Here is a 13,523-nt window from a genome sequence, read left to right as displayed (position 1 = left end):
AAAAAACTGTCCATCTAGCTTTTCGTATAGATGGCAAGCTATAACCCCTTTGTTGTAGCTAATAGCCACTAAAAGCTTAAGAACTCTTCCACCACTGCCCTCTTTCTTCCCCTCGAAGTACATTCCTCAGCCAGACCCTCCTTTTTAGTCCTCCATATTCGGCCTTGTTGGTCTTTTGCCTGGCCCGCAGGGTTTCTTTTGTCATAGAAACTCACTCCGTCTAAGCAAAAGTTTACTTTGGAAGTCCACACGTCTCTCGATCTTTCTTTGCGAATCGTTTTAGCAAAGCGATATCTGCATACAATATCGTTCGAGGAAAGAACCCCCTTTTTGAGCCTCTGTCTGTACCCAAATCCATACTTGTTCAAAACACGACGGCCGTTCTATTGCTTACTTGACCTGTATGCAATCCGCACGCCTCAACCAGTTTACCTCAAGTGATATTTGGGTTTTCGCGACGAAGGATTTTGACTTGTCGGATTAATAATCTTTCCATTCTGGTATCGATCATAAGAGGTCGTCCAGGGCTCGCTCTCATCTTTTTCGTCTTTAAGCTTTCAAAATCGTCCTTCTTAATTTTAAAGATTGTCCCTAATGAAACTCCAAGCTTTTCTGATAATTCCCGGTATCATAGATATCGGTTAAATCGTTCCCGCTGAAAAACGCGATTACAAAACATAACCATCAGTATATAAATAGGTTCGGGCCACGTTAAAAAATTGGTGGATGTCGTTAGTCAGCCAATGTATTTATCATGGGTTTTGTAACCCTTTTTTGGGGGTGTTACATGGTATGTTGTTACAATTGCCTCATTAACGGTAGGCTATATATACTTGAGTTGTTGTCATTTATGTTCATTCGAGTCTTACGACCGTCCCTCCGACCTCAAAATTAAACCCCCAGTGGCTAGGTTTCTCAGTTTCTCGTAAAGGTAGTTTTTGCATGCTGCTATATGAGAGGTTTAGGACGTTTACCGTATCATTGTTATACGAACATAGTTTAGATCGTTTTGTAGGGTGGTTTTCCTTCTGTTTTTTACATTTCCGAGTTTTCAAGCTGTTTTGTTGTATCATTCTCATCCATTTTGTTGATGAAGGCCTAATAAAGAGGGTCGCACGCGGATCGTGTTGACACACCCCAATTGTGGTTGCTTATTACATGATAAATGTTTTATATTCGTTTGAGCAGGGTAGCGAATTAGAATATAAATTACATCAAAGCTAGTAATGAAAGCCGGCAAACATCAAAGTTGAAAACAACGGTGCCGCAGTTCATGCGAAAAGCTCCCCGGCCATGCAAAATCCTTTGTTCTTTGTTCACAAATTGTAACTGAATAAATAAGTGCGATATTTCTATTGGTCAATAAGTTCAAATTGATAGGAATGCTATTAAAAGTTGTGCACAGTCAGGTCCAAACGATGCTAACGAAAACATGTAACAAAGGAGTCTAACGAGTTTCATAACCACTCCACTTGAATAAATATGATCAGATACAGCTTATGTTGTGATGTCGCCGAAAAAAAGCATTTGTCAAGCCTGTTTCGCTGGAATTTTTGGCAACAGCTTCAACTAGTATGATTATATACTTTACCCTAAGCACTCACATTTCCGGTGAAAGGATCAAAGTACTGATCATAGCGCAGGGAGTCGAGGCTGTAATGCAGAAACAATATCCGGACTCTCCCGCAGGCTGCTGTTTCACCTTGGGTAGCGACCCCTGTGATGTCCATCAGGTGACCAAAACTAACTTGAAGAAATTCCCATCCATAGTTAGTCTTGGGACGCCAGATACCTTGCCTATTAAGTCGTCCCCGCCAAGGTTCGTTTCCAGCTCCTTTGTAGGAGGAGGCTGTTATATTATAGAGACCTCTTTCTATTCCAACAGGATCTTCACAGACTAGAGATGAAAAGCAAAGACATACGAGGAAATATTAGTACTTACACAATGATCACGGTCTATTTTACTCACTGATATAATTAAGGTGAATCCATTCAGATGTATACAACAAAAACGTGTCCATACCGTATGTTATAGGTAAAAAGAAAATAGATTCTAGGAACAATGAACGCGGGGCATTTGTCATCGACTGCCTTCCCGGGATGAGGCATTTGACAACTTTCCCTACCCTGCGTAGTGGGCGTCAAAATGGAAAGGTGAGGATCGACGAAAAGGAAAGGGGATTGGGGAGAGAGCAAAGGGACGGCGCTCCCTCTCCCTTTTACCTTTTGCTTTTTTTCCCTCCCCTCCCCTCCCTCTTCCCTTTTTGCGTCTGACACGCAGGGTAACCTTTCCAACAACGGGCTTATATTAAATATCTTAAAATATTTTTGCATCTATAGCAATATATTAATCTATATTATTTCATCACGCGTTCTAAAGTTTCTTTTCTGAAAGTTAACTTGTTTCGACGACCAACATACCTGAGCATCCATACAGTTCAATTCTGATGCTTGCTTCATAGCCCCAGGTTAGCGGTATAACACGGATGTAGCGAGTGGTGAAGTTCTGTTTGAAAAAATGTTTGGCTGCAAAGTTCAAGTCTTCTGGTCCCTGAAACACCTAGTAAGAGAAACAAAAACCACAAGTGCATGGAAAAACCAAACAACTCCGTTTTTCATTGAAAAATCATTATTAATTAAAAAATGTACAGTGCCGCAAATGAAAACTAGTAATTTGCACTCCACTCTACTGGTCAAGGATCATTTGTGTTAGTTGGATAATTTGTGGTCCTGGAACTCTGACGCTCACTGCACGCAAGACCGTAAAATAGCAAGACTATGTCGAAAGCACCATTCTTAATTAACGTGACAAAAAAGTGGACGATTGGTCTATTCAGAGTGGCTCGTTAGCCTCAAACGGTTTTTTTTTTAGGAAATAACGTACCCGTACAACTCCGTTTTCAGCGTAATTAGACCATTGGGGCAAGTCGCTCATGTACTTGACATAAAACGTCCATGGAACACGCCCACGATCTCTTCCCTGTACGGCAATGGCAGTGACCTGCTTTCGCGCTGGTCCAAGGTCGACTTGAACAAATGGTTGCGAAGCAACACCGCTGACGAAGGCATACTCATTATTGAGCCTAGCATTGGACATACTAATATGGTTTGCAGTTGATCTTCTAATTTGACTGTCCTTAATTTGGCCGTCTTCTAATCCCAAGGGTACAGAGCAAACTAGAAAAAAAAATAGAACGAGAAATATTCATGGTTTTTGGCTCATAGAACGAAGAATATTACATTAAGAGCGCTTTTTGGCTAATGGCTTATAGCACGAGGAATATTACTTTTGGAGCCTGCTTGTTTTGCTTTATGGCTTTGATGGGCTGAAAGATGTACCCTGACACATGAAATTAGGGTATCAATGAGGCGCGGCTGGGCCATTTTCCGTGATACCAAAAATAAGTATATAAAGAGTATCATTGAGGCTCAGCTGTACCTTTTGCCGTGAATGCTGTAACTCAAAAAATGCAAACCTGGACATCCTTTGAGCTGGACCTTCATGCAGATGGCGTCGTGCCACTTAGTAGGAATGATCCGAACAAACCTTGCGTAAAAACTGGTGTTTTGTGTCTTGAGAAATACAGAATCCCTATTTGCTTCATAGGCCTAGAAATATAGAAAATGAATGAAATATTCAGTTACCAAATTTGATTTTATTGGCATTTTCGCCAATCTTTCAGGGATATAATTTTTAACGTAGTGGCGTGGTGTGGTGTAAAAACTAACTTTTAAACTAATTCTAGCGATCAGGGACCTTCTCTTTTGTAGTATGACTATCATTAAATTTCAAAAGTGCTGCCCAAGACTGAGCAACGTAACCTTGTAATTGCAGCACTTGCTGTTTTTCGACAGGTTAATGCTGACATTGTTGCTGTTGTTATTGTCATTTACTTGGATCTGGAGAGTGACTTGTGACCACCAAAACTAACTTAGCTTTTCTTGGCGGGAAAGAAATTAGAATACTTAGAAAATTGCTATAGGCAAATGGCAATTTTGAAATAAGGGCCGCACCGACAAGTCGAAAACAATTTGAGCGCTCTACGATTAAATATATTACTGGATATGATTACGGGCGGAAGAGAATTCTTCAGGCTACATCGACAGACCTACTTCTCTAAAAATCACGTTGTAAAATTAGCTTGAGGCGGCTCAGGAGAATGATATATGACATTGCTGTCAAGAAAACAATGCGCCTTAAAGCTCCGAGGTAAGGCAAAACAAGGGAGACATTTCTTTTCCGCTCAACATACCCTGGTAACGTTTTGCTCCTTGTGATCAATCCAAACATCTCCAAATTCACTGTATTGAATTCTGTATTTCTCTACCCAAGAGTCATTAGCCACGATACCTGCCCGAATACCTCTTGTTGACACTCCTGTAACCTTATGAAGAGCTACCAAATCAACTTGCAGAAACTGCGTTGAACTTTCATCAGCGCACCATCCGTGTTGTTTACTTGAATTAAGAAGACTTGCTCGCCATGGCTCAAACATAGGGCCTAGAGAGCTAGATGCAGTGTAACCACCCATCTTGGCTTCACTGAGGCTGACGTCTAGACTTTCTTCACAGTCTACAAAATACGATGCAGTAAAATTTTCTTCTTTATGTCTTTCTTTCTTTCAATCCTTTCTTCCTTATTTTTCCGAAATTTAATAGAACAGCCACTGACATGGTGTTTTTGGCGACGGTGGAGTGCAAGATTAGCAGAGGAATAACAAATTTTAAATCCTTTAATCCTTAAATGACTGACTATACATCTCATAAAACGCTGCTTATGTTTCTTTTTTATAAAGAAGGCTAATTTTCTTAACTTAATGAAGTATTGGCGTGAGATAAGAGCTCGTAGTTAGTCTTCTTAGTTCTTTCGTTCTGGCCATCCCGTTTATTCGGTCATCAAGTATACCTTTTAAACATACACTGAACTATTCCGTTGAAAACCCGTTACGTGGCAGACATATATACATTGTATACCCCCCCCCCCCGTTTTTGAAAAGATGCGTTTTTGGCGACCGTTACCTATGGACGGTAGACCAAGGCGGAGAAAAAAATATCCGTTTTCAAACAAAAACGGATACGTGTGGAAGAGCCCTACATGGCCATTGTAAACAGCTTGGCTTTCAGTGTGTAACTCTCGTCAACGCTTTTCAATACAGTTAGCATCTTAGATTTTAAAACTGACCTTTGGAGAACATTTCTACCCTCAAACAAGGGTAGGTTTTCCAACCAAGGACAATAAGCCTGACCTTCCTTGCCAAGAAAGGACTTGTCAGAACATTCCAAGAGACGTTGCTGTTATATGACCCAGAGAAACTCTGAAATGTAAATGAAAATACGGAGAAAATAAGGAGATCGAATAGCTTCCTTATTGTGTACAGAGAAACATTGTTGAAAATACCGACTTATAAGAGTAACGAAAGTAGCATTTATGATCTTGTAACTGACTAATCGTCAAAGCGAAGCATTCGTCAGTGGCAGGATAAGCTCAGTCGGCAGAGCGCTTACCATGAGTGCAGAGCGGAAGGTTGCGGGATCGATTCACGGGGTCGGACCAATACTCGGGGTCTTAAAATAACTGAGAAATGAGGGTACTCCCTTGGCACTGCAAGCGGCTAGACCTTAGCGTGGCTCGGATGACCACGTAAAATGGTAGTCTCGTCTCCAGTAGGAGACGTCAAAATAGTGTCCCCAATTAGTACTTTCGTGCTAAATACCTTGACACTCAAATAAACTGCTTTTTTTTTTTCAAGTAAACACCTGGTTTCCATATAATCAACCGGATTCTCTCGATCGATTGCGATGAATCGGGCGGTAAAATAGGAACAAGTCTAGAAAATAAATAATTTACGTAGACGACTTCACTTCTTTATTCTCTCTTCGCTTCGGTAACAAGTTTAATTTTCTCTCTTCACTGCCTTGCGATCCTTTGCCTTGCCTTTGAAAAATCTGGCATCTTATAACCTAGATTGGCTAATGATGGATAATTATATCGTGTGCTTGCTGAGCCTAGTACGAATGAGTGAATGAATGAATGAATATCCTTTAGTTAAAAGCGATCAGTATTTAAAAGCAGTAAAGCTGCTTGAGAGGTCGTGTTTACTAGTCTATGATAAATCATTCTTATCTAAGATTTAAATAAAAGATGGGAAAGCTAAACATATACATGAAATTTCAAAAGTTAAATTAAGAGTTTGAAAAGTAGGATATAAAAATTTACATGAAAATTCGGGATTTTAAGAATTTTAATTCTTAAATTAAATCTTAAATTTTATATTAAATTTTAAATCTTGAACCTTAAATTAAATCTTAAATCTTAATTAAATCTTAAATTTTAAAAAATTTAGGATTTAAAAGATTTACATGAACATTCAGAAATTTAAGATTGAAAAGTTAAAATATATAATTTGAGATCATCTTGGGCACCGAATGAACCGATAGACAGTTCTTTAAAGTAAGTAGGTTGAGTATGATCGTCGGGTTAACGTAGTCCTGAATAGGACTGTGGTTGACAGTGACTGACGTTTCGGCAACCTGTGCGGTAGTCATCTTCAGAGTCAAAGATGACTACCGCACAATTTGTCGAAACGTCAGTCACTGTCAATAACACTCCTATCCAGGACTGCGTTCAACAGGACGATCATCCTCAACCTAATTATGAAATGACTCCTTGGATCAAACCTTTTACAGTTCTTTAAAGTGTCCTTGGCAGAGAATTTTTCTTCGAAGTTCTTGGCTCTCACCTGAACATCCCCGTGAATCATGTAGTTTTCCCACTGAGCGCCATACTTTGAATACGAAATGCTAAACGAGGTCACACCATACGACTGGACCGAGTCGCCTTGGACTGCTATTTTTGCCATAACAAGCTCTCTCCCAAGATCTACCTCTAAATATTCTCCAGCTTCGTTTGTTGCAGCACACCATGACCCATTTGCGATAGACATTTCTAGCCTAGCTGCATAAGGGTAGTAGCCAGGCTTCCAGCTTGATGCAGCAAATGATGAATTGGCGATTTTTCGATGACTTTTAACCCCCACTGTATTATACTTTTTACTAACTGCGAAAAAAAAAATCAATGTATGGTTAGTAATAATAATAATAATAATAATAATTTATACAGGGCTTCATAGGGCTTTGCAATAATTATGATAACGTAAAAACTAAAAGCTAAAAAAACACGGAGATAAATTAATTACGAAGCTTAAAAATATTAATAATGTACAAGATGTATAATTGAAAAATCTAAAATCTAAAACTTTACAGAAAATTCAAATGTAAATACGTGTACTAGAAATAAAAGTTTAAACAATATAGGCTTCTTTAAGAAGATAGTCTTCAACTGAGTTTTTAAGAATAGCTATTAATAGAGATTTGCGTATACTGACAGGCAAGTTATTCCATAGCCTTGAGGCCTTAAGCTACCCTGCCTACCTGTACAATCCCGTATTACTAATTTTCAAGCTTCCCATATTAGTCTATAAAGCACTCAACAGTAGAGCACCGTCTTAGATTTCTAGTCGCCTGAGTCATCGAAGGTTGTCTTGGTCATTACGTTCCAGTGGCCAAGAACTGCTGTACTACTGGCTAAACTTAAGACTTATGGAGACCAAGCGTGTAGCACTGCTGAACATTATTGGCCAGGGGTAATTGAACCATATTTCGTTGTTAATGTGACAATGTGAGCTGACGTATTCAGAGCACGCTGTAATCTACACTAGCTAAGTACTTGGGAATACCATACAGAAGTAGGTTACATTAGTCAAGCTTAGAACCAAGGAAAGCGTGGATGAGAATTTCGGCAGAGTCCAGGGTGAGATATTTGCGAATCTTTGACATGTTCGTGAGATGGTAATTTGCCTCATTACATATCTTTTTTCACATGTTGTTCCATACAGAAGCAATTGTCCATTATGACTCCTACGTTACAAGCAGACGACTTAGGGGCAATGAACTCATCTCCGATCCGAACATATTCAAGATTTGGTCTGTGGCTGTGGTCTGTGTAACTTTGGAGCTAATGACGACAAGATCCGTTTAGTTCTACTTAAGTTTCAAAACGTTATTACACATTCCAAGGTCAATTTCTCCGAAACGGCGTTCAACACGCAACTTTAATTTGCCTCACCAAAAATCAGCACAGCAATCAGTATCAAAGGATAAATACTATTGCGTATTATCAGCGTACAGATGGTATGGTAAGTTGTGCTTTTTGATGTTATCAGCATTCGGTGCATTGTAGACGAGGTACAGCAGTAGGCCCAGTACCGATCCTTGAGGCACCCCACTCAGCTACGGTCGCTTTGATCACATGTCCTCCTCTACCTTAACAAACTGTGTGCGGGACGTTAAGAAAGACTTAAACCATGCCAATGCAATTCCCTTCACTACAAAATGGTTCGAGAGCCGAGATATCAGTATTTCATGATCCACAGTGTAGGAGTACAGGGAAGCAGCCCTTAAGAACTGATGACGACAGAGGATCAAGACAACAGGACTTGCTTAGAGGCTGGTAAGAAAATTTCTTGTCATCCTCTTGACTGACCTCCTTATTTAATTCAGCAGCGTTTGTAAGCAATTCATCGTCATCAGCTGGCGATAGATGTTTCTTGCCACAAGGCCAGTGTGAATCTTTTCAACTTTGGCAGTGGAAAAGTCAGCAAAAGAATCAGCAAGCAAAGCATTGCTAGGAGAAGGCGGATATCGCGTCTCAGCAGATCTAGTAAGATCTTACAAGTAAGGGAAGAATTTGAAAATACGTGAAGCTTGCTACAGCGACTAAGATGATTAAGCCAAGGCTACTGGTAGTCGGTAAACCATGCAGGCACCACAGGCAAAAATAAAACCCTAGAATTGGCCACCAAGTGACACAACCACCACTGCGACACACTTAGGTAGATTATCCCGAGGCTTTTAAAAAATAAAAAAAAATGACAAAAGCGCAACGAAGGTGTACGTTCTGGGGGATAAAGCGTGTAATTAATAGCTAAAAAACGTTAGCATACAGCTTTTAAGGAGTCATAATTGAAAACAACGAGATATTTTCCACCAAGTATTCTGTACAATGAGCCCAGTCAACCTGTGGTCAAACAGAATGGGTAGTGAATAAGAGATGATCAAACCTGTACATCCGTATAGTTCAAGACGAGAAACTCTATCGCCGAAATAGACACTTGGACGAAAAACCAGGAAGCTGGCCTCTACAGAGTGCGGTAAGAACACTCTGTTAATACTGTTGTAATTTGTGAGTCCTGAAAAAACCTAAAATAAAGCGTATGAAAAGGAATTTTTACCTATAAAATCACTTTATTTACCCCAAAGTATGCAAGCTCGAGATAGTGAAATGGATGGGGCTAGGGCCAGGGTTCTTTGGATCTAGAATTACCACTACTGCTTATCCCACGGCCCACACTCAAGTTTTTTTCCCGATGTTGAATAATGCTTTTAATCAGTTTAGTTTTTGAGGTATTTCTATTACCGTTCTGTTTAATTCTGAGCAGTAGAAGCACGATTCTTAGTTTAAACCACTCTAACGCTACTATTAGTAACGAGCAAGCCCCGGTTGTTCAAACGTTGGATAGCGCTATCCACCGGATAAATCACTATCCAGCGGGCAGGTATTACGGAAATCAATTACGCTATCCGCTGAATAGCGCTATCCAAAGTTTGAACAACCGGGACCTGGTGGGTAAGGAGGATGGTTAGTAGGTGGGGATGGGTGAGGAGGCTGGCAATGTGGGGAGGTGGGTAAGGAGGATAGTTAGGAGGTGGGGTGAGTGAGGAGGTTGGCAATGTGGGGAGGTGGGTAAGGAGGAGGGTTAGGAGGGTAGATGGGTGAGGAGGCTGGCAATGTGGGGAGGTGAGGAAGCTGGTGACAAGGGTGGGTGAAGAAGTTGCCAGCTTAGATAAGAGGGTCTTTCAGAAGTTAAATTTCAAAGTTTACATTCCTTGTTCATTCGCATGGGATATTCAATGTAATTTTCACCCTCAATCACCCTCCTTAACAACCTCTCTACTTACAATTCCTGTATAAATCAATTCCATTTCGTCATGTATCTGTACAGTTTTATATAAAATATCAGACTTGGGCCAAAAAAAAAATTCCCAACCAATATTGACGTCATTTGTTATCATGAATCCAACAGACACAAGGAACCTATCTGTTAAATAAATTACTCTTATTTAAGGGCGTGCCTAAACGTACCTTTGCAAGTGCGTTGTCTATCCAAGGTTCCACGGACAAACCATTGGGGCTGTAGTATAATTCATAAGTGGAGACATATCCTCCTCCTGACTGTAATGCTATCGCAGTTATCTTCCTTTTCTCAGGCTGGAATCCAATTTTCAAAGTAGCGGGTTCGTCTGTGGCTGTGGGATACCAACCTCTGTCGTTTAATCGGGCATAATAACCTTGATTTCTAGAGTAACTTGATGAATATGTGAAGGCTGAGTTAGGTATCTTCATGTTTTCCAAACCCAAGGGATCTGAACAGACTAAATGCAGAATTACAACAGTCAGTAAAAACTAGAAGCATGAATCCACACACTTTGAGTTTTTAGATTACACCATATCACAACACTTAAGCAATAGAACAAGTAACACACTAAGTGCTGCAGTCATTCTAAGCGAGGCGACCTCTAGTCTGCTACACAGCCGTTTTTAGTGTCGTCACGCAAGGAGGGGAGGAGCGTTGCGTGACGACTCTAAAAACGGCTGTGTAGCAGACTAGGCGACCTCACGACCTAACGTGAAATAATTCATTTAACAAACGTTCAGAGTGTCACTCTTTGTTGATTAAAAAACACTTTGTGAGATCTTAAGCAGAGTTCGGCTATCAGACTAATAGGCGCGTTGCCAGGAAAGGATAATGGAGACACGCATGCCCTCGCACGCCCCGTCCTTTTTTGTGCATATTGCTCAATCTCACTCTGGCCGTGGGAGATCTGGGTACGAGATTACATATTACTTTCATGCGCCTGCTAGCTTAGAAGAGACTGGCGTAACGAGCTTTAGACTGCAAATGGTTCCTACTTTGTTCGGCATTGTTAATCAGCTAGTTGCGACGCAAGAAGTTCAAGAGAGTAAGTAGATCGTCTTCCACAATAAGGCGCGAAAAATCCAACGACCATCCACTCACCACAGAAAAATTGGTACTACCTAAATTAAAAGTTGATCAAACCTTTAGTGCCCTGGAGTTCCACTCGTAGACATGGCCACGTTTTCCACTTTATAGGGTGAACCCGCATCGCGCGACCGTTAAAATCCACCAAGTTGGTTTCTCTTCTCAATGTCTGGTCATCGACGCTTAAAAATTTCTACAATGACATTTCGAAGTTGACAATATAAATTTCCGGTTGCATGTTACACTGTACAGACCAAAACACAACTTGGTGGTAATTAAGAAGGGCTTATGTGACATGAAAATGAGGGAAGACTTTTAAGTTATAGTTATAGCTCATTATTTCTGCGAACCAGATGCGGTTTACAATGGCACGATTGGAATTTTTCAAAAAAGCATTTTTTTAGCCACAAAGGATGCATCATATTTAAGGAGAAAAGCGCTCTTGTTATCATTTCCACGCGTCTATCTTTACTTTACAAGCTCTTTTCTTTTCTCCATTACCTTTTCGAGAAGACATAAAAATACCCTACAAACAGGCCAGCTACGCGAATGTCAACGATGATACGACTTCGTAAATGCTGGAAACCATGCCGCATAGAAACATGGAAAGGTATTACACCATATCCTTTGACTTTTATCTAACTCGTGGTCTACTCTGAACGTAAAAATTGTCCAAGTCATCATCATAAAGTCGGTAACAACCAATATCTCATCAATAGACACTACAGTATCTACATGAAGCTCTTTGAGTTACATGGATATATATTGAACCTTCCCAACCGGCTCAATACCAAAGACTGTTTGCAACATCCCGACGCACTTTAAAAACAATCAGCGAAAGCGAAGCGCTGGTATTTCTTGCCCCTTTAATTTCGCAGGTTTACTAACCACAATATGAGAAAAAAGGGGGGCTGTGACATATCAACAGTGAGAAAAAGGACCACCATCTACTGTCCTTCATCTGGCATATGATAATTTGGGGGGTATAAGCATTTTACAGTCAGCTAAACCAAACTAAGAGAAAAGTTGTTTTTTATACTAACAATGGGCTGTTGAGTGTTGACATCTTTGACGTAACTCCAGTGCTCTAGCCCTGTGCTATAGGAGATAAAAAATTCTTTCACCCAAGCCTCTCCGAGGTGATCCTTAGACAGACGATGTTTTCCTTCAGTGATTATTTTAGTGATCATATGTTCTATTCCCAGATCAATTTCGAGGAACTGATTTGTGTCGTTCACTGCCGCACACCATGCTCCATGTCCAATGTTTCTCCCCATTCTCCCATAGAATGGCACATGTTCGGAGCTAAGCCAAGAAGAGGCAGTGATCCTTTCATCTGAGATGCGGTCGGATTGCATTCCAAGGCCATCATCTTTTACTGTGGTACAAAGACAAAAATAAGGTGCAGTCGAACCTCCCTAAGAGACCACCCAAAATGCAAAGATTTAGTGGTCGTTTACGGTAATCAAATTACAGGTGATCTCTTCCGAGAAAAGTTCCTGACACAAATTTGTGAACGCAAATTACGATCTGTGTAGTTCCATGTTGTCACTGAAAGTCCTCCGCATAAGTGGCATAGTCATGCGCAGTACATACAGTGAATAAAAAGATCACACCACGCGTCATCGCCAAGTGGTCGCTTACAAGAAGTTAAGAGCGGCTCCGCGTAAATATCAACTAGACGTGGAAATAGTCAAAAAATGACCTGGCCTCAAACTCAGCCAGAATAAAGCCCTATGGGCCCCACTTACAAAATCGTTGGTTTAAGTACCATCGAGTGAATAGTATTTTTTTAACGAATCTTTTTCTGCCCGAGGCCTAAAATGGACAAAAATCATGCAAAATTAGAGTCATATTCAGTGGCTCGTACATTTTAAAATAAAGTTGGCTACTAAAATATAATGACGCTTCGTACTTTTATTATCTTTCCTCTATAATTTTAACTGATTAGTTCGCGATTTGGTCAACAAGAGATTTTTAAAGAAATTTTCAAAGTTGTTGACTCAAAATCGCTTAATCAACCGTCAAAATGTAGCACTTTTTCGCGAGCTAAAAAAGCGGATTGGTACATGGCTTTGAACACCAAGGCTTTTTTAGTCTGAAAAAGCATTCTTTTTTCTTCAAATTAGCGAAATAAAATTTTTGGGTAAATGAAATCACGAGCGCTGACAAAGCGAAGCAAATGTAAGTGTTACACTAAAAACAGGCGAAAAAACGTGACCTTTGACCGAAGCACAACCAAATACGAATTACGGTAGGCGCCAAATCTTTAATTATTCGGTAACTTCTCGAAACAATATTGGTCCGAAATGTGTATAGATTTGTTAAAATAAAGCTGAGTTAAAGTATTAAGTGTCAAAAAGTCCACAAAGCGGTAAAAAATACAACAAAAGTCACAAAAAA

General features: G+C 40.2%; 1 protein-coding gene across 1 annotated transcript in view; it reads right to left on the bottom strand.

Annotated features, from left to right (window-relative positions):
* The window catches only part of LOC140934554 (uncharacterized), a 76,114-nt gene that overhangs the window by 45,406 nt on the left and 17,185 nt on the right, over nucleotides 1-13,523 (bottom strand). Inside the window, 11 exon segments of the mRNA XM_073384159.1 lie at nucleotides 1,605-1,897; nucleotides 2,422-2,560; nucleotides 2,885-3,177; nucleotides 3,477-3,609; nucleotides 4,254-4,573; nucleotides 5,183-5,315; nucleotides 6,741-7,057; nucleotides 9,120-9,258; nucleotides 10,202-10,491; nucleotides 11,178-11,313; nucleotides 12,164-12,498. Of these exon segments, the coding sequence (XP_073240260.1) occupies nucleotides 1,605-1,897; nucleotides 2,422-2,560; nucleotides 2,885-3,177; nucleotides 3,477-3,609; nucleotides 4,254-4,573; nucleotides 5,183-5,315; nucleotides 6,741-7,057; nucleotides 9,120-9,258; nucleotides 10,202-10,491; nucleotides 11,178-11,313; nucleotides 12,164-12,498 (2,528 nt within the window).

This window comes from Porites lutea, chromosome 4 (genome assembly GCF_958299795.1).
Source record: "Porites lutea chromosome 4, jaPorLute2.1, whole genome shotgun sequence".
NCBI classification, from domain to species: domain Eukaryota; kingdom Metazoa; phylum Cnidaria; class Anthozoa; order Scleractinia; family Poritidae; genus Porites; species Porites lutea.
The sequence above is the reverse complement of the archived record's forward strand: the minus strand, read 5'-3'. Positions and strand labels throughout refer to the sequence as shown.